Below are 22,834 nucleotides of genomic sequence, written 5' to 3'. Positions count from 1 at the left end.
TGCCAATGTCGTGCAGCGCTCAAATACTTATGCCTGACAAGTCCGAACAAACAAACGTGAGCTAATTACAGCCCACGCTCCTCCGCTTGTGTGAGGAATCTAATATCTCGAGCGACGGGCATGCCGTGCTCGTTCTTTCTCAATTCTTTCTTCGAACGCAGGTGAACCCATTATGAGCTTTGAATATTTGTGGCGTTTTCGCCACAGCAAGGGTTGCCTACTTTTTTTTTCAGAGAAGTTTATACAAGAAAGCTGGTCAAAAGACCCATTATAATTAGCGCTGTTCGATCTGAAGGAACAGGTCTGGCCCGGAGGGCGTGGAATTATGTCACGAGCGCGTCTGTCACAGCGTGACTTAGCGCGTTTTCAACGCGAATGTGACGCGTCGCACTTGACTCTAACTTGATTCTTGGCACTCACAAAGAATGATTGAACCAACGACCTCACGCTTGTTCGACTAATTCTCGCTAGCACCTGCACCTGACCTGCCGAAACAGCGGAAGAGGGAGACGAGGGCGTGTGAGCCTGACAAGATTCTTCAAGACCCCTACGACGAAGCGTAAAGGAGCGGCTCCTTCCGCCGCCACATCGCGCCCTCGTTCATCACGCAAAAATCAGTCACCACTCCGAGCTTCACCCCTCACGAACCTAAATGTGCCACCCCCATCGCGCAACCGATTTCATAACCGCGATCAGAGCAGGAATAGAGCACATGCTCCGCCTCGTAAGATTATTTCTGGTCTTAGTCTGAATATTGATTGTTCCTCACTCCGGTGAAGGTGGCAAAGGTGGCAAGAAGATTGAACTACTGTACGACCCATGATTAAGAGCACGGCATGTTTTACGTGCCAGTGTTGCGAGTCGACCGGAATCATTGCCTTGCGGGGATGAAGAAGACGAGAGTGGCGGATGTGTTTGTGAGTCGAAATTTCACCGATAGAATTTTATTTATTACATTGAGTCATTTTATCTCACTTCAGATATATCTGGTGTGCTCGGGACGCGAAAAGCTGCTACAGTACATGCCCTTGTCTGTGCGCTGAATAGCTGAGAAACAACGCATGCACGTTCTTACTTTATCCGCATCCACATGACTGACTCGCACAGGAAACTAGTCCGCTCACTTATGGTGAGATCAATGTCCTACATCCCTATCCCGGAACCATTAACGGCCTCGCTCCTCTAAGAGGCCATCTAAGCTCGAAAGAGGCGCTCAAAAATCTCACCAGGCGGGAGAAGCGGTCCTGGGGGTCACGCATAGTGAGTTGAATTGCGGCAACAGATCGTGTTCGTTTTCATGTTATTCTATCCCCTGTCGTTCATCGGCTTCCCGCTGCTGCACTGACACGAGATAGGCTGTGGACTCTCCGTGTAGCGTGTTTCTCGTGGACCAGTTGATGGCGCCCAAATAAGGCGTGGTCTATAATTTCTTCCACTGGCCTAATTAGTCCGCACGAAGCTGGTCGTGCTAGCGGTGGCGAATACTATGAATCTTCCGGGGAGTGTCACGACAGAGTAAGAAGTCCTTTCCCTGTACGACGCCACAATTCCGCGATATCAGGGCGTGTAGCTGTCCATGGGTGCTGATGTATCAGCGTGGGTGGCACATACTAGCATCGTGCCCTCAGTCACCGTATGATAACTGTCGACGAACTCAGGACCAGCATGTACGGTCATCTGACATTATCTTCCTGCATCCCGCACCTGTGAGGGGTAAGACATGCTCATACTTTGAGGTGCCAAATTGTCGCCTACACGGAGACCACTTCTCCACCGCCCGTACGGGTACGTCCCTTGCAGGTCCGTGCCTTTCGTAGCTAACACGTGGTCCAAGCTTTGCGCCCTCCGCTTCATTCAACCGCACTGCTGTACGTGCACAAAAAGTCCTACGCTTGGCTCTGGGCCTTCATAATTTGCGGCGTCCTCGTCTTTATTGAATGATTAGCCTGCGCGCTATTACACGACGTTCTTCATCTTCCAAATTGTGAGCATGCCTCTGGTGCTCATACGTATTAGCCTGACCGTAACTAACAATACTGCTCTATCTTAGGTGTGATACGGTTTACCTTTTTGCTGAACAACGCTCCTCAGCTCAGAAAGATCTCGAGTTCCTGACTGGGCACGTCGCGCGAAGCTCTCAAAGCAGATGCGCCGCAAGTCATTGTGACGGACAGTCTAAAGTTAGCTGCCCTGAAGGTTTTTAGGATTGGAGCTTGGCGAGACGCGCTCTTTATATTTGTAGGTCCGTACAACCGTGATTCATGATCATCTCCACTTGGCCTAGTGTCTTGATCCAATTATCTCCCGCCACCTTCGTTCTTCCATCTATTAATAGACGGACCGTTCACCTTGTTATGCGTCTGAAGCGCGTACCCAAACCTGGTGATGTCACTGCCGAGGTAATCGAAGCGATGCAGAATAGCTTACGGCTGCTTATCTGCGCGATTCTAGCTTTCATGGACGCCTTATGTTGGCTTCTCTTCTCAAGTGTGTGAAGAGAGAGTGCGTTTCTTTGGATTCAGAGGAGGCAAGCTCAAAACTTGCTGTACGGATTATCTTCGCTCTCAGACTGACTCCGGGTGGCGTGTTTGGCTCTATTATAGATCCAACGGCAGTACTATACATTGCGTCCTCACAGGTAATGAATATCCGGAACGGAAGCCCACCCCGAAGAACTTGGATGTGGTTTTCACTCGCTGCTTGCCTCGAGAACTTTGTTGATCGAAGAAGGAGAGCGGCAACGAGGAACCTGATCGATGAGAAGAAAATTGTATTGAATTTGGAACAGACTGAGGTAGAACGGGGATGTCGGGTGAAGTCGGAGGACAGAGGTGGAAGAACGCTGCGCGGCATTGACCTCGTATCTCCTTTCTTATACCAGGTAAACAGCCTTGGAGATGGGACGCCTGAGCCGGACCTCACATCACTCGATACCCCCAGTTATCTGACATTCTCAGCGCCTCACGGAGGGCGTTGAACGCCGCAAAATATTTCTAGGTGTGAGACGCGGAAGCACGGTGAAAGCAGTCAGCGGGCTGGTCTGGAGATATGCCTCGAGGTTCTGTGGATGATCGTGCTCTCGACAAGGATGACTGGCCCCCGGAGGTCTTGTATATGCAGTGGGAAGGCGACACTATGTCCGGTGGCGTTCGGCAAGTCTATTGTCACCACGATGTGTTTTTTCTGCGGCAGACATGTTTCCCACTTCATCGGTGGCGGGTTAGTCAAGTCGGATGGTTCTGCCTCGTTTTGATTGAACCTTGAACATGTGAACCTGCCTCGAACATACAAAACCAGACCCAGTGGACAAAATACCTCTGGTTTGTTTTCATCGCCCCCAACATGACCTCCCATAAAGCCACATCGAGCGCTCTAAGCAACGCCCAAAGTAAGTCTCCCCCCTTCAGTGTCCCCGTCCTGCTCTGACAAAGTTATGATCAGCATATCACCAGCATACTTGGGCATTAGATCCTGTTCAGAGTTCTCAACAACAACCCGCTGCTCAGAGTTCTCAACAACAACCCGCTGCTCAGAGTTCTCAACAGCAACCCGCTGTGCAGAACAATGACAGTAAGCAAGCTAACTGTATGCCCGATATCCCTTGCAGCTGAACTGATCTTCCTGCACACAGAACTAGACTATTGGCAGCAACATCAACCTTCCGGCAATGAGAGCTCGACGCCGTCCATTCCTCAACAAACTCCGGCGAACTCATACGTACCTGCCCCAGTCTACAATAGCGCTGCTTCACCCGAGCCAAACGTACAGCGACAGGGTTGGGCTGATACTGCTCAGATCTGTCAACTCGGCCCCGCGTATCACCCCGGATATAACCCGCAGGTTCCTCCTTCGAACCCGCCAAACCGTCATGGCCATCTTGCCAGAGCGAACAGCGACGGCAGCCGGTCAGCGACAGAGGGCACAGATCAGAGGTATCCCGGATATGGCGATCCGAGGTGGAATCCGAACACTTCGTCTCAGTGGCAAGCTCAGCAACCCGTCTATAATCAGACTCCTGGTAGGTCTTTTTGACTCTCTTTGGGTTATATCCTCTGAAGTTAGCATGTTCTTTATTTCGCCAGATGCTCGCTCTTCGGCTCGTCGTCCAGGCCACTCAGGTAATCAGCGCAGGTTCAGCGTACCGCAAAATGTCTATGAGCGCTCATGGCATATCATGTTCTGAACACAGACCCCGCCGTTCCTCCGGTAATTCGCAGCTCCTCGGACAATTATGGCCCTGTGGCGGGCGAGAAGTGTAGGCTCCTCTCCTGCACTCAATTGGTCTACTATCAGGAAGCAGAATACTGCTGCGACAACCACGCACGGTAGGCTGTTCTGTTCAACTCTAGGATCTCTGTCATGAACGCTGCTGATACGATGGTCGTCCTTGCCAGCGAGGACCTTCATAATCGTCGCGTGAGTCCTTGTATCCAGTGTGATCGCAGGCCGCAGCGCCGAAGCAGTCCATATTGCGGCCATGCGTGCGAGACCATGGCTGCACGGTCTCAGCAGAATTATCGGAGCTCACACTCGGGGTATCAGTGAAAGATGTCGTATGTTAATATAACTTCTCGCTGCTTCGTCTTTCTTCTTCGACTATGCCGTGTTCCTTTCACTTCCATCGTGGAACTCAAATCCACAGTTGTATCATTACATACCAGACACGCATTTTCTGTCTACAGTATGCATCTCTTCAATACTTAGATGTTCCGTCCAAAGGAGGAAGTCGCGCAGTGTAAACTTTCATTTCTCTTTCATATTTTCTGCAGAACACCTACTTACCTCCTGTCCAATAAAAGACACCCAAATAAATATATATCATACATTTGTCCGTACGAGAGCAGAGTCGAAAGGTGAATTAGGAGAATGGGAGATGACCTGTTCGAGACTAGGATTCCTCAATAGGGGTGTGGTGAACTTGAGATTGAAATTGACTGCGGGGTAGCGGGGGGGGCCGGACCGTCCGTGGACGATCGGCAGGACGTCATGCTGAAAGCAGGCAGCGCACGGCACCCGTCCGTGGAAACGTCGCAAAATACAACGGGAGAAGAACGTTCTCAACTCTCCGTCGCCATCTGCCACATCGGCGAGGATGCAGTCAGCCCCACGCAAGTCGAACGACACGGTGTCTGTGACGATCCCAGGCAGCGGGGGCGACGTCCGAGTCGCCCTGCTCGTCTCCCCAGCGCAACCCAAGGTCGGTCTTCACGACCACAGTGGCCACAAACCCACTCCACTCAACTTTCACCACGACCTCGCTCACCTTCGCAAACAGGTCGTCACCCGCGCTCCTCCACCGCGCCTCCCACCCGACGCCCTGCTCGCCATCCAGCCAGCGAGCTCGGGCCTTCTCGGTACACCCTTTGACCCGTCTCCCAGATTCGAATACCCTTTCCCTTCGCCGGACATCACATCACCCATCCCTACTTCAAACGCTTTTGATCTCATGGTCTCCGCCGCACAGCACGCCCCGCTCGCCCCTTCCACGATATCCCCACTCGCGTCCTTTTCATCCATGGCACTATCCCTTCCAAACCCCTCCTCAATCTCGCTACGACCGCCACCGCGAACAGGTTCTCCCAGACTCACCTCCACGTCCCCATCCCCATCCACGTCACCATCCACATCATCACACCATGGCTCGTTCAAACGGGGCATACCTCACAACCACCGCGATCCTCCCGTTCCACCCACGCTCGTTCGCCGCTTAGGCCGCAGTCCCAATGTGCAAGACGTCTCGGTCCCTACACGAGCTCCGAACGCTCGACATGCACCAACAAGATCCCGTCCATAAACCACATCATCTACATATTTAACTCTGTACGGTTGCCTCTCGTCGCTCGTCTGTTCTCCTTTCTGTCTGTCATCCTTGCTTTCTCATTTCGTGGTTCTCACATGGCTATCGGCTTTCTCGTTGTGCATACTTATGATAGTGCCTGCTTCCTGCTTCCTCCCTAACCTTTCGTCTATACACCCCCCTCCTCCTCCCAATCCCCATCTCGGTCCAATATTCCCCGTCCCCCAGGGCACCAGTGTACGAATACTCTCCATCGCTCCGTCTAGTCCTCGCCCATTCGCATCTGTATCTTCCTTCCTATTCTGCTGTAGCCACACATACACGAGTTATTCTGTCCTCATACTCCCCCTTTCGATCACGATACCATGGCCAGCCGCCAGCGCCGCCCTTTCCCAAGTTCGCTCTTCGACTCGCGCTTCTATACTTACATATTTAGTACGCTTCAAGTTGTTGCCATGATCAGTTCTCGAGTCGTATTGCTACTCCCTATTCTCAATCTGTAGTCGTGGATATGTTGGCCTATATAGTCCGCAATCATGATCAGGATTATGATACCGGATTCGCGTTTGATTCGCGCACATAGGCTTTCAGAATTCGTACTCGAGGTTCCACGACGCTCTACTCGAGGCTCGAAGGCTCGAGGATTTGCATCCGCTCCGCCACGTGAAATCTACTCGAAATCTCCAATCAAAGCGGAAGTAGTGACGAGAAGTGACGTCAGAATGGAGAAAGGAGCCAAAAATCGCGAGGCGAACGCGACTCTCTGCTCAACCTCCTCTCTCCTTGTTTTCTCCGCTCAGCTATACTCTTATTTTCTGACATCTATTCCTGTACTTCACTTATCCTTGGCAAAGGACAACGATGGCCAGCTCGCTCTTGAACAGCGCAGGGAAGAAACTGTTTGAGAAACATGTTTCGCAGTATGCGCCTCAGGACCCTATGTATGAATTCTACGAGGACAACAAAGGCAGAAGGAAAAGGCGACGAGTAAGTCTTTTGTGTTTATCCATTCTGTTCGACCCCTCGAGCTAACATCTCCCTCTAGCGCGCCATTCCAGACGGCCTGGTCAAGTCGGACGCGAAGGTCCTCAAGAAAGTGCAGAGCAGAGCGCACTATCTCGACAAGGGCTTTCATATCTGTGGCATACGATTCGGCTGGACGTTTATGATAGGTCGGTCCTGCTGGCCTCACCCCTCCTCGTCTGTGCTCATCTGAACTGTTGTGCGGTGAAAACATAGCTATCATTCCTGGTTTGGGCGACGCCGCCGACGCCGCGTTGGGATACATGCTCATCATCCGCAAATCGAAACAAGCAGAGTATGCCGCTCACTTCCCCAACATGCCCCTTCCCCATCGCTGACCCGTTCTCAAACGTTCAGACTCCCCGGCTGGCTCGTCCAACGCATGCTCCTCAACCTCGCCATCGCCACCTCCATCGGCCTCGTCCCCGTCCTCGGCGCCGTCCTCATCGCGACCTATCGTCCCAACTCCCGCAACGCCGCCCTCCTCGAAGAATTCCTCCGCATCCGCGCCGAAGAAAACATCAAGACCGCCTCGCACCCGGGCAACACGACCCTCCAGGGCGGAAGCAGCGCGGTCGCGAAAGGCCAGGCGCCCGCGAATACGTCGGCTGTGAAGGGTAGTGCGGGTAAGGCCGTCGAGGGCGCCGTCGCGGCGGGTGCGGGTGCGGGGAAGGACGTGGATGTGCAGAGGAATGTGAGTGGGAAGAGTAAGGCGAGTGGGAGGAGTTGGTGGGGACGGAGAGGGAGCGGGGGCAAGGTGCCGACTGAGGCGGATTCGAAGGGGAAGGGGAAGGTCGTTGGGTCGAGGGAGTTGCCTGGGGCTTTGAACGCTGAGGGTTCGAAGAGAGATAGTCGTTTTGTGGAGGGTATTGAATCGAGCGGTGGGAGCACCCCTGCCCCGAAGTGAAGGGGTTTCATCCTCACACACCATTTTTCTTGTCGGGCCAGTTTGCCAAAGGACATGGACATACTGATAGTTTCTCTTTTTTGGTTTCGGATAGTTCACACATACCCCCTATTGCTGCCCCAGCTTCAGCCCACCCTCGCTTTACTTACTTTATCTCTCTCATCTTTGGACTGCTTGTCTCGATCTACTAGTAATGCATACACGAGTTGTTTGTATCGTTCTGTCATGAATGAAAATGTGCCACCTTTCAGGAAGGACACTTGGTTCACACTACACGCTTGGTGGTCTTAGAACAACAACAAACTGGTGAAAACAACGGGATGGTACGCGTACTAATTTGCTTCAAGCAACCACCGCGACTCTGCGGCCGTCATCAAGCGGACCAACAGGCAGACGACGTGAGTAGGGATGGTGAAGAAGGTATCATACACAGTATTAGATCAAACTCCGGACCGGTATCGGAAACGTGTGTAAAGAGGAGGGTATGCAGAGACCAACAACAAGGACAAGTCGAGTGTATACCAGGGCTAACGCCAACACTCGACGATAAAGCGCGAAAGCGAGAGCGAATACACATAAGTAAAGACGTGGAAAATCTGGAGAGAATGAGTAGTGCAAACGGGACATCGTGAAGAGATGGGATATACTGAGCGAGGAGGGTTCAAGGCGGGTATCATTTAGAATACACCGTGACCTTGCTTCTTCGCATGACGGCTGAGCAACCTGCGCGGCCCTGCGGCGGGCGTGGGCTCGGGGGCGCGTTTCGCGTTGGCGGTTGCTGAAACCCAGCCGGTGGTCTCCACAGCTGATTCACCGAAGATGTCGTTCTGGGCGCCGTCCTTGAAGTTGTAGAGATCTGTGTAGAGAGGGGGGGCGTAGGTACCCTCGAAGAACTGGATGGTGGTAGGAGTCAGACATCTGTGATAGCGAGTGTATGAGACAAACTTACTGTGTTTCCTTCGGCTTGATACCAGTAGAATGGCTAAGGCGATAGTTTTATTAGTAGGATAAAATGCAGAGAAAGAGATTACGGACCTGCTTGGCACCGTAGGTGCAGTTGCCAGGGTTGGCATCGTTGATGCCGTTTGCAGGGTCAGCACCGCAGCTACATCGGGGATGAAAATTTGAGAATACGTCCGCAAGAAGGAGAGATGAAGAAGACGTACCGGCGAGCGAGTTGGGGGGTGCCAATGGCCTCGGTAGCCGATGCTCCGGAGACCTTGCATCTGAAGCCAGTCATGTACACTGCGACTTTGTGATCAGACAGGGGAACGTGCATCAAAGAAGCAAAGGACTAACTTTGCTCAGCTCCAGAATCCGGCTGGAAGACGAACAGAAAATGATGAGCAAAAATGATCCCGCTTGCCAGATGAGAAGATACACACCGTGTGGAGCCAGAACCAAGCGCAGGTGCAGCCACCGTCGGGGCATTCAGGCATTGCGGCGGGAACCTGGAAGTCTGTGTGCAAGTACCAGGGGCAAGTCTGGTTGGCGGAGAAGACAGCGAAGTCTTCAGGCTTTACAGAGTTGGCGTCCGAGTTGTAAGCGATGGCGAGTGCGCATCCGCCAAGGTCATTTATGCCCGTAGTGTGGAATTGCGAGAGCGGTTGACCTGGGCAAGGGTAGTCGGGCTGGTCCTGGGAGCGAGTGTCACCGCTGGTGATGTTGAAGTGGGTTAAGTATGTGTTCACCAATGGGTGGCGAAGGAGAACAGACGAACCCGGCGCTGGTGTTGTACCAGGAGGTGTAGCCCTTGTCGCAGGCGATCTCGGAATGAATGGTACCGCCGGCCTGAATAGAACCGAAACATAAGCGTCGGATACCATAATTCGCGATCAAGGCACTGACCGGGAGATCCATGTAGTCACCGTCATTAGGGGGACTGCTCAGGAAGCCGTGCTAAAAGAAAGAGGGTGAGAACCATCTGGAGTCAAGGGTACAGGTAGTGCGCGAGGATACTCACGAACCACCACTGACTGAAGGGGAGTTGGATGAGAGGATCCTGAGGGCGGTTGGGGGCGGTACTTTCGTTGAATCCGAAGATGCTTGGGTGCCAGATAGCTGCAGAGTGCGGGTGAACACGGGTTGAGCGGGAGATGGAAGGATGAAGACGTACTTTGGTGGGCAGCCGCAAACGAGGCGGAGCCGATTACGGTGGCGAGGGAGAGGGAGAGGGAGAGAGCGGACATGGCGAATGTGTCCGAAAACGAGCGAATATAAAAGAGAGACGGAGGGCTGGGAAGCACCGAGCGAGGGAGGAGGCGGGGAAAGAGGAGCGGTTCGAGGTGAGGAGCGGGTTCATGGGGCCACGTTCATATTTATACGCGCGATGAGCAATGTTCGAGTAAATTGTCGCGGCTAGCGTTCGGATCCGCCAAGAACATGCAGCCGAGCATAGTGCTGCACTCGCCAAAACGAGACTCCGTCGCGACTGCCTCTCCCAAGAATAGCCCAGTTGGCAGATCGAGCAGCGCGTCATCGTCTTTCCACACGGAATCACATCTTTTTCTTTGACAGATCCATCACTTCGGTTCCTATTATAGGCTGTATAAGGACGCTCACTTTCCTGTCGAGCTACAATTCAATGCCTGAACCCTGCGATCCACCCCTTCACAACCGGTACCTCATCCCCACCGTCTGCTTGTCTGTCAGATCCTCGTCCGAGCTCACCGTCGCCGGTACTCTCCCCGACGCCCCCTCAACCATGTCTCGCCGCCGGTTCTCGTACGCCAGGTAATATCGCAGCCCGAGTGCCTCCACTACGACGAGAGCGTAGCATATCATGATCGTCCTGAACGCGGTCGGATAGTGTGGCTTCTCCGCTGTCAAGAAGAAGTGTGGCCCAGCTCTGTGCAGTCGTCGCGTTAGAATCTTAGACAGAAGGCAGCAATCGAGAACATACATATTTCCAGCACAGTAACAGAGAAACATCAGCGCCGTCATCGTCATCTTCTTCGTTACGCCTCTGTAATTCGACGACATTAAGCTCATAGCCAATGGCAGAGCAGCCGGGCCTGCACGGAATACGGTCAGTGTCAGTTGCGAGGGAGTGACTTTAATTGTGGAGAGACCGCACCGGTGGAAATGATATAGTATGCAAACAGCTTCACTCCGTTGCTAAGGTCTTTATAGATGATCGCACTCCCCACCACCGGCGGTATCACGACCGCGATGAGGAGCAGCGCGGACGCGTTCCGCCTGTGGCCCGCTATGTACCCACTATAACGACATTCAACAAAACGAAGATTCGAGATGAATGAAATGGGGACGTACGTGATCAGAATGGAAAAGAATGATATGAAACTGGAAGGGATCCCGACCAACGTGCTCTGCAAGTCGGTGAACCCAAATCCTGTAATCACAAGGTTCGCAAAGTTGTTCGTCCCGCTATTCGGGATCTGGTTGACGACAAGTCAGTTTCCGTTCAATCAAGACAACCATGCGGAAACTTGCCTGTGTACAGATGGAAATCGCCACGAAGAACCAGGTCTTGACATCCAAGAGACATTCAATTGCCTGCTCGGCCTTCCACTCACTAGCCTTCGGCGCTTTCACATTGCCCGTCCCCGCCACCGCCACCCGCTCTGTCGCATACTGCTTCTCCTCCTCCGTCAAGAACTTGCACGAAGAGATCGAATCCGGCAAAGTAAACAGCATAGCGATGCCCCACAAACCCGTGGCCACTCCGAATATCTATCCGATTTATCCAAACGTGAGTCCGATTCAGACCAAGAACAAAACGCGCAGAAGAAACGCACTATGAACAACCACTGCCACGCCGTCAACGGTCTCTCGATATGGCCAACCCCATACGCGATCAAGCTCGTCGCAAACCCGCCAAACGAGTTCCCCGCGAACCATATCCCCGTCCTCACAGGGATCTCCTCCCGCGTGTACCACATCGCCGTCACGTAGACGAAGGCGGGCGTGATCGTAGCTTCCGCAACTCCGAGAAGGAACCGGACGGCCATGAGTCCACCGAAGTTCGTGCATGCTGCGGTGAGGGCGACGATCAGACCCCAGAGGATGGTGTTGATAGAGATGTAGGTGCCAACGGGCAGTTTCTGGATGAGCAGCGTCGTTGGGTATGTCCACATGAGGTATCCGAAGTAGAAAACGCTCGAGATCCAACTGTATTGTTGGCCCACGAGACCCTGATAACATAAAGAGGAATGTGGGGATGATATGTCAAGGTCGGGACTGGATTCGAGGAGGTAAATGGACGCACCGTATCAGTGCTCAACCCGAACACAGACGCGCTCGAGAGTACCGTCTTGTCCGCAAAGTTCAGACAATACGTGATGAACATCAGAGGCATCATAACCTTGTCGATCTTTCGAACGACCCTCCGAGCAAAGGCGCCATCCAGAGGTTCTCCATGAGCGAAGTCTGGAGATATACTACCTCCACTCCCTGCGGTTTTGACCGACTCCGACGAGTCTTGCCCGGTCGTCATGGTGTAGCGGTCTTGGATGGGGGACTCCTGCAAGGGATCGCTGCTCGAGCGCTCAAGACGAATCGCATGTATACCATAAGTATATCGGAGTGGCAGCACTCAGACGTAGAAAAATGGTGTTCAGGAACAGGCCTATAAATCCCTATCTAATCGTCAAACAAAGCGTGGGAAGGAACTCGGAGATCCGCGCAACAAGAACTGCTTCCGATCTGCCGGTGGCAAGCTCAATGATCGCCTGACGCCTGCTGCAGCAGCGACCAAATACTGACAGTTCATTCAACATCAGAGGACCCAGCTTTCTGTCCAACATGTCGTCTCCAGAGCTCAGTCCATCCGCAATCCAGTTCATAGCAGATCTCCCCAAGATCGAACTCCACATTCACATCGAGGGCACCCTCTCGCCTTCTCTCCGATGGCGTCTCGCCCACAAAAACTCCATCTCCCTTCCATACGCGACATACGATGCTCTCCTCGGCTCATACACGACGATGTACAACCATCGCAAAGAGGTCCACGGCGACAACGGCCTCCCAACGTTCCTCGAGGCGTATTATGGCGGCATGGAGGTATTGCGAACAGAGGACGACTTCTATGACCTCGCGATGGAGTACTTCGCGAAAGCGAAGGAAATGAACGTTCGGTACACGGACCCGTTCTTCGATCCACAGGCGCACACGAGGAGGGGTGTGGACTTGGGGATGGTCATGCGAGGGTTGCAGAGGGCGAAAGCAGATGCGAGGGTGAAATATGACATCGAAGTAGACTGGACGATGTGTTTCCTGCGAGATATGTCGCCGGAGTCTGCGATGGAGACGTACGATGCCGTGATTTCTGGAGGGTTCGGAGACATATTCCATGCGGTCGGACTGGACAGCAACGAGTACGAGCGGCCGCCGAGTCTCTTCACGAGGGTGTTCGACAAGGCGAGGAAGGCTGGCTATAAAATCACGGCGCATTGTGATGTGGGGCAGAAAGATACGCACGAGCATATACTCGAGGTCATTTCGACGTGTGTCGGGGGTACCGAGGGCGCCGACCGGATCGACCATGGGCTGAATGCGGTTGAGAGGCCTGAGTTGATGAAGGCTATCAAAGAGCGGGGACTGGGACTCACATTATGCCCACATGCATATCACAGGCGCAATTCGACGGAATACGTTTTCGGGAGCATCAAGAGGTTGTGGGAAGAGGGTATATTGATCGCGATCGCGAGTGATGACCCTACGTACATGCATCAGCGGTGGGTGCAGGAGAATTTGGAGTTGGTGATGCTCCATTGCGGGTTCACTGAGAAGGAGATGGTGAAGTTGCAGAGAAACGCAGTAGCAATTTGTTGGGCGAGAGACGGGTTGAAAAATAGGATTATGGCGGAATTAGATGTTGTGGACCAAAGATATGTGTAGTATACATCCGTACTTTTTTGGTGGACCGCACGAATCACGCATATCGTGATGACTACCTCAGCTTTTATGGCAATTATTCTGAAGAATTTCTGGAGAGCTCGAATTAGGCATGAATAGAAGCAGGAAAATGACGGCAATGTTACCGTTGTATTGTACCCATCAAATACGACAGCCAAGAGGATTACATACCACATGTACGGCTCCCAAAGGTTTCTAATACTCACCTCCTTGGCTTCTGTTCCGACACCCTATTCCTGGTGACTCTCCTTGGCAGCTTGCTGGAGTAACTTGGCGTGGAAGAGGAACTACTGTGGTCGGCTTTTCAACGTAAGATTGGCTAAGCGGCTGTAATGCTTCGAGTTTCTAGCGAGATGCCATCAAAAGACACGCGAGTCATTCTGGAGGTTCAAAGTTAGACTGAAGTCGGCGGTAAACAGTGGGGCCTTACACTTGCTCACCGTTAGAACGCCGGACCGGCGGATGGGGTCGGTCTTTGTGGAGACGGGATATAAGTGTAAATGATTGCTGCATACATGGGTCATTTCTACGGATTGAAGTTTGACGTCTCAAGAGGCCGTGCATTTCAGTCTACGGAGAGTCGGAGCAAGTAACGGTGGCGGGTGAAGTCGCGTTTATGACTAAGCAGAATGAACCACCCAAGTGCGGCGAATGCCGAGCTCTCAAGTTGAACAATGAACATGACTCGACCCCACAGGTACCTTTGTGCGGTGACGACCTCAACGCGGACATCGTTCTCTCATCTATCCGGTATCTGCTCATCATCCAACATTATCCTGCATTGTAACCTTTTTTTCATGCACCGCTTGAGCCTGAGGACATGCCCGCTGTTGTTTGGCACAATCGTGAAAACATACCTGACGTCAATCGTTTTCTCGGTTTCTCTCGGACTCGACGTTCCGATGGTGTCGCTGTATTTCGATTCTAGATGCCCGTTGGGCTATCAGGTACTCAGAGCTAATTCAAAGAGTCTCCTACACGCTCATCGGCGTCTCTGGACCACTAAAACCTACGAAACTCTGAATCAGGAACCATAATCAGAAGTCGTTACTTTTTCCCAAGCTGCATCATACTGTTATGCCTTCTCTTCTATTAATGAGAAGCGGCTGCACACCCCACTGGTATCACATGTTTCACACTCTGTCTGAATGAAATGTCGTAGAAATCGTAATGCGAATTTTTTCATTCGTCCTCATGATATGATATGTCCATAACGACCATTACATGCAAACCTTCATCCGTTCATAATACCCTCGTATGTGTGGAGCGATCAAGACGAGATACCATGCTACTCGATCATGAAGAAGTACGCGGCCCGACCACCACTTGCTTGGTCTTGTTCAGCTGAGCGATGACTTCGTCCGATAACCCGAGATGTGCCTTCACAAGAGCGGGAGGGGTGAGTGCCAGCCACTGAAAAATAATCGTCAGTTAGCACGTTTAGGCGAGAAAAGAAATATGAGGGCTAACCTGGCTAAGACTGACGTCCGAGAAACGATCTTTCGAACGGCTGTCAGTATATGTTACTTCCTCTTTGAGGAAAATGGCATACCTGTCTTGAATATTTCCAAGTAGTGCAGGGTAGTATTGCCGACATTCTCTATGTAGTGGCCTAGACAGACCATGAGCTCATGATGATGCCAATCATAGTGCAAGGCTCTTACCCATCGAAGCCGGTACATATCCGACATCTCCGGCCTCGTAATCAAAGGTTCGAGCGTTGCTCTGAGATGCGAAGATAGTCATTCGTCCAGTACCCTCACTATGGGAACGGTTAGTTGAGAACATGCATCGTAGAAGATGATAACTGACAGGAAGAAGGACCACTCGTCCTGCGTGGGATGCCACTGCGTAACTTCGTCGGTATACGTTTATACATCATAAGTAGAGAGCAAGCACTTACGTGCAATTCACGAATGGCGCCGGGCTCGACTGTAACATCTGCAGCGGCAATAGTCGTGGCAATCGGGAAATTCGTAGAGTCCACAATCTTGACGGTCCCTCCACTTAATTGCGTTACATTCATCTGGGACATGGCGAAGGAGAACCCCTCAGGTACTCCGCCCATCGGATCCGGAGGTGCTGATGCGTCAACCGGTGGGGGCGCTACAATATACAGGGTCAGTGGGATATATTGACTGAAGAGGCAGTCTTCGTACCAGCTGGGAATATGTATAGCTCTTGTGCAGGAATCCCATCGAAGTTGGACATATCTATCTGGAAGTTTTTGGCCAGGACCTCTTTCGGGACATGAGATAACCAGTCGGTAAGCTAAATAAATAAGGTGAGAATGACAGTTGCAGGGAGTTGGTTCCGATAGATTTTACCAAGAATGTGGCATCCTCGCTAATTATACCCAAACTATTTAGTATACCCGTTGGTCCAACCAGGCCGATACCCTGAAGCTCACCTGAAAGCACCGTCATCAAACACCAGTAAAAACTCGGTACCATCGGTCGACTCGTTCGTGGCTTGGAGAGAGTGTGGAATCCCGGGCGGGAAGTACCAGAGATCGCCGGGTTCCTGTAAGCAGTGTACTCGTCAGACTAACTGGTCATAGTGGAGGGGTCACCTCCAACACTCCTTACCACAGTGGCTAGAAAGTTTTTGCCGTCCTGGTCCACCGCGGAGATTTGAGTAGATCCCTATATTGCAACGTTCAAGGTATAATCTCAGAAGAAGATGGGAGTGATGAAGAACCTTAATGACATAAGCCCACTGCGCAAAGATGCCTTGTGTTAACGCTGTCCTTTCAGATACACCCACCGGTAGACTTACCTCCGAGGTCTTGTGCCAATGTAACTCTCTGCCGAAATAGGTCCATACGATGTTAGAACCGCCTATATCCGGATCGAATATTACACGCACCGAATAGCGCCTGGTTCTAGACGCATGTTCACACCGGCCATTTCTGAACATAGTGGTGTGAGGCTGTGCAGCAGTAGCCATGAGAGTAATTGGAGACTCACGAGTTGCCATCGGCATGACTTCAACTGTATGGAGAAGATGCGTCAACAGTGATACGGCGCTACAGAGAAGATTGGATCTCACTGTTTTGTTGTCGAGCCCAACCTCCGGTCTGGAGGCGATTATGGCTGAGGCCGAATGGCCATTTGGCGTTGGACCTGAATACAACGTCAATGCAGTTCTGATGATTCAATCACAATACGTCACGTACACGTCTCCGTGATCAGTTGTAGGAGGCGCGAGGATGTCAGGGTTCTGCTGGTCAATAGCAATCTAGAAATAGACGAGCATATTATTATCAGAACAGATAAACGAGCCGTGAAGCTCACATTCTGAGGCCCCAAAATGGAACCACCAAGTGCACCTCTGGTAGGCGAAGGCTGAACGTCTGCCCCCGGGGTGAATATTGGTCCGTTAGCAGCTGTCGGTGCTAGAGGGACTGTGGTGCTAGGGCTCGCTGCAGCGGCAGAAGCACTAGCAGTCTCTGTTGTAGAAGATGCAGCGGAAACGGATGGTGCAGAAAGAGCAGAGGAGAGGGAGAGCGGTACGTCCGACGAAGAGGCAGCCGGAGCAGTGTAAGCCCCTACAGCGAGAGAAACGACGCAGATTAACTGGCGGGAGAGAGTCAACATTGCACAAGAGGGAGCGGGGTGACCGAACTAGGGTTGTGAGCATTTCAGGATCACCTTTATACGCTTCGAGGGAGGATGTCACGCGCGTCCGACTACCGGGTGAAAAATAGGTTGTAGACGAAGGAACGAAATACGGTCCAGGTCGATATTGCTGAGTGGTTCATCTCTGACTATGGCGCGAGTAAGCAACGCGGAAGAAGAACACGGGCCCCAAAACAAGTATGTAGACCCAACTGCTACCGTCATTATAGAATCGGGCGACGAATCCGCTCCATCCCGAGAAGCATGACCTCACCGTTGTATGATGAAGAAGCCACTAATCTCCCGACGTACTCCGAACGATTTTGGGCTAGTACAGTGTTTGTGACACTAACCCATACGATCTGCATGAACCACCAGACCGTCCGGATCCTGGACCAGTACACTATCTGAAGCCCGCTCGGGCATCCGATGGGAGTTCTCCACAAATCGAACTTTTCTCTCCTGTAGACTCGACAGGGAGGAATAGTGAGCCGTCGCGAATGTACACATCTGCGTTCATTCTTAGCGACTGGGAAATAATGTTATGTTTCTCCACGCAATCACGTATAACATTCCAAAATTAGATGCGGTTGCGACTGCTATTAATAGCTGTTCCGCTCTACGACCCGGAGAAATGGCTAAGTTTTCGACTCTTTCCGTTCGGCACAGTTACGGGATGTCAAGGTCCAATCGTGCATCGACAACAACAAATGGCATGCGGAATGCGACCAGGTCCAGGAAGTGCTTTCCGTTTTCGCCCATCTCATCAATTATCCTCAATACCATTGGCGACCAGTCTAAGGGCTCTGGTACCATGGGCAAAACATGAAGAAGGGCTGTGACGTTGGCTACTATAGCCAGACAAGGGATGCTGAAGTGTCCCAAACATCATAACACGCTGCTGTAACAAGGTGAGCTGAATTATATTAGGAGACTCACCTCAATATAACCTGCATCATGATGAGCTGTAACTTAAACGTAGTATGAGTGTTTCCGTCTCTTGACCCTACATAGAGTGTGAGCGGGTAATGTAAGAACATATCAAGGTTCACGCACGAATATTGACTGATCTATACATCAACTCCCGAATGCTTGTGCCCTGCCCGATGACTAGACAGCACGCACTTCTCGGAGACGCCTTGCGATGACCAGTCTGTGCTCATACTGACAGCAGTCGCATTGGTGGTAGCTGAGCACTCGTGACTAGTACATCGAGACTCGATGGAGTAGCGGAAGACGTCAGCAGCTCGAGCCGCACAATCACATTCGTGGAAGTCCGACGAACGGCAGAGGTGAGAGCCCCAAGGCACGGAAGGTGATAGGGTTGCTCTTTACCTTCTGAGGATGAGCACAACATGTAATATGGGTCTCCCTCACGAGCGCTATCCCCACAGTAATTCATGACGGCCCCGAACAATTGCAGCAGCGAGGAAACTCCATGTTTGGCTGACATCACATGTTGGGTACTCAACCAGCATTGTGATGAGGCGTATGCAGAGGTGAACTTGTACGTTGAAGTCCGACTGCGAAGGAACAGGCGCGGAGAAAAGCGGAGCGACAGCTGCGCGATCAGATTCGATGTACGTCGGAGGAAGATGCAGTCCAGAAGGAATAGGAGATCAGCTTGCGTTTCTTAGGGTCGAAGTGAAGTCAGGCTCATACATACCTCGTGTTGAGACATATAGAGACGCTGCACGACCGATGTTCGCAGTGAAGTTTTATGTGGGGACGGCATTCTGGGCTAGAGCAGGCTCGTGCTGCCCGTCCATTCTCTCTTGACGTCGGAAAAAGAATCTAACTGAGATGGTCTACTATGATAGTGAGTAGACGAACAATATTTGTCAGCTATCAAAGTGTACAAGTTGAAGTACGGCTTGTCAAAGGCACTCACAGACACGACAGAAGATAGAATGTCAATACGATATATGTTTGCCCCCACATCTTTACCGAACGAATAGTCGGGCGGGAGAACGGCTAGAAAAGACAGCGCTACTCATCGAGCACTCTTGAGTGCAAGGCCAACTAGGACAAGAACATATATCAACAGCTCCATTCGCAGGTTGAGCGCTCCGTCCATAAGGGTGATGTGTTTGGGCACCGTATTCCTCAACATGCCATCCATAGCGGCGCAAAGCGGCAGCCAGCTAGCATCCAACAAATGCCGGTCAAAGACACTGGTGTCACCTGTTGTGCTTCCTGGATGCTTTTAGCAATGCTAGCACAAGTACCAACATTCCGAAAATATCAGGATGAGCCTTTCGCGGAATTAAAACGCTCCTCTAAAAGGCTCGCCATACCCTCGCTGTGCCTCAACTTCCGCCGGTGCATCGTACTTCTCATCGAACCTAAACAGTGGGAGAGTAATACGCACCGAGATTCCCGAGGGATCCCAGATGGACGATCTCGAAGTACTGCTGAATTAGAATACGTCCGCCCGACTTTTACCCTGAGGTGACGCAAGAGCAATCCACCAATCCGCTTGTCTGTATTTCGCGCACACGTAGCGGTATGATCCTGGGCAGCTTTGCCCACAGGACGTCGGTGAGAGATCATAGAGTTTGCGGTTGAGCATGCCGGTCCGTGGAGGCCGAGGTGAACGTGAAGACGCAGAGAAGGATCAGGCCTGTTAATAAGGGCAGTGAGCATCAGAGGTCGGCTTCGAGAAAGAGCGATGAACAACAACCTCTATGTCTTCAATCATAGTGCATGAGATTTTTCTGTTTGGCCCCTGTTTCCAATGCAGTTATGGAGCACAAATATTCACGCGACAGGCTCGGTTATGACACCCAACACAACAATATGAATGCTCGTGCGACAGAGGGCAGGCCCGAGAGTTACGATATGATAGTAGGATATACATCCTTCTACATCCATCCTGTAGAATGCTAGAACTGTTGGTCACACATTCTGTAGAATGTTCTGCCCATCGCACGCTCAGCGCGGAAGAGGTTACACAGCGCTGCAAGGTGCATTGCGGGAAAACACATAGAATTAGCAGAAATATTGGCCAGAGGAAGCCAACTGTTACAATACGAGAGCGAAGGTTGGCTGAGAGTCATCTGCATATTCGTGAGTGTGAGACGTCGACAACGTGGACGACGTGAAATCAGATGAAGAAGTGACGCTGGGCAACTCATTCTGCAACGATTAGGCGTAAACGGACCAGTGGTCTCCCAGGAAAACGTATCCAGACGGTAACTTTCCTAGACGAGTGTGATTGACAGACCGGTCATAAGAGCGGGAACAATCCCTTTCAGGTCGAGTCCGGAATAACACATCACACAAGCGAATGTGAACCATATCCGGATCGTGCATGAACACCCTTGATATAACCATTAGAGGCATTGATTGTGGTACTAGGGTTGCTTCAATGGAATCAGCGAAATCATGAAAGGACGTTGCTTGGCATGATGGATGCTACAACAATGCTGAAATAGGGTAACAGATACGAGCAGAAACAATACCCTCTATGAGTGGGGAAAATGTAAACGGGGCACCTGTGTACCGATAGGTGCTGCGTCGAACGTCTACCTGGCCTCGTTCGACTTCCAGGCTGAGGGTGGGAGACGTGCTGCGAGGATTAAGGACGAGAGCGAGAGGGCGGCCATAATGAAATATACGCCATATCCGCCCATGATGTTGAGTTCAATCGACATCGCGAACATGGAAGTTGATAAGGCGGGGCCGATAGTGCGTACAATGGAGGCAACGGTTTGAGCGAGTCCATTGGTAGCCCCTAGAGACTGTTGGTTTGGGGCGGCGGATGTGATGAAGATAAAAACACAGCCTGGGAAAGGTTGAAAGGGTTAGAAGATACCACTGCGGCCTTTCGGAAACACGTACCGTAGGCCATGTCCATGATTACCGTGAGGCAGAGCTGAAGTCCTATGAGGGCCCAAACGAAGAACGACATCCCCCTGCGCAGGGCAAGTATGTTTATCACGGGAAATAGCTATGCGGATGTAACAGGTATCAGTGAATGGACCTTCGACCTTTTGGTAAACTGGCCCACTAGATATATGGGCGTAAAAGCGCCCATTGAGACCATAAATAATCGCCTGGGCCCTAATCTACCGATTATTTTGGTAAAGAAGAGCCCTTGAAAGACACCGTTCATGATTCCGAACGCGCCCATACAGTATCCGATAGTGGACGGAGGGAAGCCCAGACCACCGAGTTCGGTGGGAGTGGAGTAAAAGAGTGGTAGGACAGCCAAGAAGGCCATCTCGATGAGGGCAAGAGAACCATAGTTGCCGACGGATAGAACGACAGGTTTATACGTGACAAGCTTCCGAATAGATATGGCCTGGTGTTTGTGGGGGTGCGATAGAGGTTCGTCTTCTACGAAGTCTTGACTTCCCGCGCGCTTGCCTTTAGGCAAAGTCTAAGAGTGGTCAGAGAGGGATTATGTGGCATGGTTCAGGAATATGCATACCTCCTTCAGAAAAACAGCGGTGATGACGAACGACAATGCGCTATATGATGCTGCCACGGCGCAAGGGAGAAAATACGGGAAGTTGATCCAAAAAGTGCCACCGAATATTCCAGGATAGTGATCATGAGGGCGGGACAACATGCCGCCCATGAAAGATCTGTCAAACTGTGTCAACATTGGTGCAACAATTGTCCTAAAGGATCCTTACGCGAGTGTTGAGCCGGAGCTAAAGAGGGAGATATCAGCGCCTGCACATTATGCTTCGACAATGGGGGAACATACGAATACACCACGGGCATAAGACTGAAGGCCTGGGCAATGTTTGTCTCATCGGTCAACTCGGCCATGGTACTCTTCATGACACCTGCACGGGAATGATTAATGAGAACTGGCGAGATAGAAAGAAGGGAGATGTGGCACCTATATTTCCATTCAGACCTCCAGCTAGGCAGCGGCTAAGATGCACGCTTTCGTTGAATACTGTCCCAATTTTTCCGTGACAGGAACAGTGCACATACCTAATGACGAGAGTCCAGAATGTGCGAGATAGTCCAAATAGGAACATAGATATACTTAGTCCGATGAGACCCTAAACGCATCCTTCAGCCATAAGTCACTCCAGTACGATTGGACAAATATGGGCGCACGATTAGAAGGATGGGTTTCCGGCCGATGTGATCTGAGAGGCGGCTCCATTGTAGAACGGTGACTGCCTCCACCGCAAAGAAAAGCGATTCCTACCGACCGGGTCAAGGAAATTGGAGTCTGAAGAGAGCACGAAGGAGACGTACAATGATGCCAACGTAGTAACCAACCTTCCTCTCATCTCCATTGGTGATGTCTAGCTCGGAAACCAACTGATTGATGAAGGGTAGAATGCACTGCGCGGTGATAGGTTCCGCAAACTGTATCAAAAGGCATATCCCGATCTGGAGCTTCGGTAGAGGGGTGTAATTTTTCGTCTCTATGATAGTCGCGTCTGTATCGTGACTGTAACTAGCAGAGTGTTGAAGAAGAGGAGTTTCTTCGTCACTGTCGTATGGGGTGCTTGACTTTGGCGTAGACATGAGCGAAGTGGGGATAGAGTGTGCGCAGTAAATGGGATTGATGGAAGGAGTGTCAGCCGTGTACGTGAGGAAAATTTGAGTAGAACAAAAGAGAGATAGCACAGCGCT

The 22,834-nt window shown here is 51.6% G+C and overlaps 8 protein-coding genes across 8 annotated transcripts; 4 read left to right on the top strand and 4 right to left on the bottom strand.

Moving 5' to 3' along the window:
• Positions 1-836: 836 nt before the first annotated feature.
• Positions 837-4,758, top strand: STEHIDRAFT_136874 (uncharacterized protein; the record flags this gene model as incomplete). The annotated part of the gene is made up of 17 exons (XM_007299747.1): positions 837-917; positions 981-1,034; positions 1,108-1,260; positions 1,659-1,785; positions 1,835-1,868; positions 2,051-2,180; positions 2,205-2,242; positions 2,336-2,399; positions 2,452-2,502; positions 2,639-2,881; positions 3,028-3,219; positions 3,298-3,388; positions 3,442-3,570; positions 3,632-4,018; positions 4,083-4,118; positions 4,190-4,325; positions 4,395-4,758. The coding sequence occupies 17 exons, from the start codon at positions 837-839 to the stop codon at positions 4,543-4,545; spliced, it is 2,097 nt and encodes a 698-aa protein (XP_007299809.1). The 3' UTR covers positions 4,546-4,758.
• A 294-nt stretch (positions 4,759-5,052) lies between these two features.
• STEHIDRAFT_118178 (uncharacterized protein) lies at positions 5,053-6,123 on the top strand. Its single transcript, XM_007299746.1, has one exon. It carries the CDS (start codon positions 5,093-5,095, stop codon positions 5,792-5,794), a length of 702 nt encoding a protein of 233 aa, XP_007299808.1. The 5' UTR covers positions 5,053-5,092; the 3' UTR covers positions 5,795-6,123.
• Positions 6,124-6,664: 541 nt separating this feature from the next.
• STEHIDRAFT_31968 (uncharacterized protein) lies at positions 6,665-7,568 on the top strand (the record flags this gene model as incomplete). The annotated part of the gene is made up of 4 exons (XM_007299159.1): positions 6,665-6,784; positions 6,843-6,969; positions 7,037-7,115; positions 7,178-7,568. Coding segments are annotated over 4 exons (717 nt in total), but the record flags the coding sequence as incomplete, so codon positions are not given.
• Positions 7,569-8,404: 836 nt separating this feature from the next.
• STEHIDRAFT_152641 (uncharacterized protein) lies at positions 8,405-9,916 on the bottom strand (the record flags this gene model as incomplete). The annotated part of the gene is made up of 10 exons (XM_007299745.1): positions 8,405-8,620; positions 8,677-8,709; positions 8,763-8,832; positions 8,894-8,972; positions 9,027-9,048; positions 9,113-9,383; positions 9,448-9,518; positions 9,576-9,626; positions 9,691-9,788; positions 9,844-9,916. 10 exons carry the CDS (start codon positions 9,914-9,916, stop codon positions 8,405-8,407), a joined length of 984 nt encoding a protein of 327 aa, XP_007299807.1.
• A 421-nt stretch (positions 9,917-10,337) lies between these two features.
• STEHIDRAFT_127996 (MFS general substrate transporter) lies at positions 10,338-12,183 on the bottom strand (the record flags this gene model as incomplete). Its single annotated transcript, XM_007299744.1, has 7 exons — positions 10,338-10,575; positions 10,630-10,741; positions 10,804-10,946; positions 11,001-11,125; positions 11,181-11,420; positions 11,486-11,881; positions 11,956-12,183. 7 exons carry the CDS (start codon positions 12,181-12,183, stop codon positions 10,338-10,340), a joined length of 1,482 nt encoding a protein of 493 aa, XP_007299806.1.
• Positions 12,184-12,491: 308 nt separating this feature from the next.
• STEHIDRAFT_49328 (adenosine deaminase) lies at positions 12,492-13,586 on the top strand (the record flags this gene model as incomplete). The annotated part of the gene is made up of 1 exon (XM_007299276.1): positions 12,492-13,586. The coding sequence occupies one exon, from the start codon at positions 12,492-12,494 to the stop codon at positions 13,584-13,586; it is 1,095 nt and encodes a 364-aa protein (XP_007299338.1).
• Positions 13,587-14,900: 1,314 nt separating this feature from the next.
• STEHIDRAFT_152638 (oxalate decarboxylase) lies at positions 14,901-17,203 on the bottom strand (the record flags this gene model as incomplete). The annotated part of the gene is made up of 17 exons (XM_007299743.1): positions 14,901-15,017; positions 15,075-15,103; positions 15,157-15,216; positions 15,269-15,366; positions 15,417-15,451; positions 15,508-15,710; positions 15,764-15,875; positions 15,932-15,950; positions 16,015-16,127; positions 16,193-16,249; positions 16,305-16,322; positions 16,383-16,410; positions 16,473-16,515; positions 16,574-16,597; positions 16,656-16,729; positions 16,783-16,844; positions 16,901-17,203. 17 exons carry the CDS (start codon positions 17,201-17,203, stop codon positions 14,901-14,903), a joined length of 1,395 nt encoding a protein of 464 aa, XP_007299805.1.
• Positions 17,204-20,751: 3,548 nt separating this feature from the next.
• STEHIDRAFT_48435 (MFS general substrate transporter) lies at positions 20,752-22,726 on the bottom strand (the record flags this gene model as incomplete). Its single annotated transcript, XM_007299193.1, has 10 exons — positions 20,752-21,011; positions 21,062-21,176; positions 21,237-21,608; positions 21,660-21,816; positions 21,868-21,885; positions 21,942-22,023; positions 22,080-22,114; positions 22,178-22,248; positions 22,307-22,396; positions 22,451-22,726. 10 exons carry the CDS (start codon positions 22,724-22,726, stop codon positions 20,752-20,754), a joined length of 1,476 nt encoding a protein of 491 aa, XP_007299255.1.
• Between the last annotated feature and the right edge of the window lie 108 nt (positions 22,727-22,834).

This window comes from Stereum hirsutum (genome assembly GCF_000264905.1).
Source record: "Stereum hirsutum FP-91666 SS1 unplaced genomic scaffold STEHIscaffold_2, whole genome shotgun sequence".
In the NCBI taxonomy this organism is placed as follows: Eukaryota; Fungi; Basidiomycota; class Agaricomycetes; order Russulales; family Stereaceae; genus Stereum; species Stereum hirsutum.
Note: the sequence above shows the minus strand (reverse complement) of the source record. Positions and strands in the feature narration are given on the sequence as shown.

Coding starts and splice junctions, on each gene's coding strand:
- STEHIDRAFT_118178 (XM_007299746.1), top strand. CDS start 5,093: ATGCAGTCAGCCCCACGCAAGTCGAACGACACGGTGTCTGTGACGATC.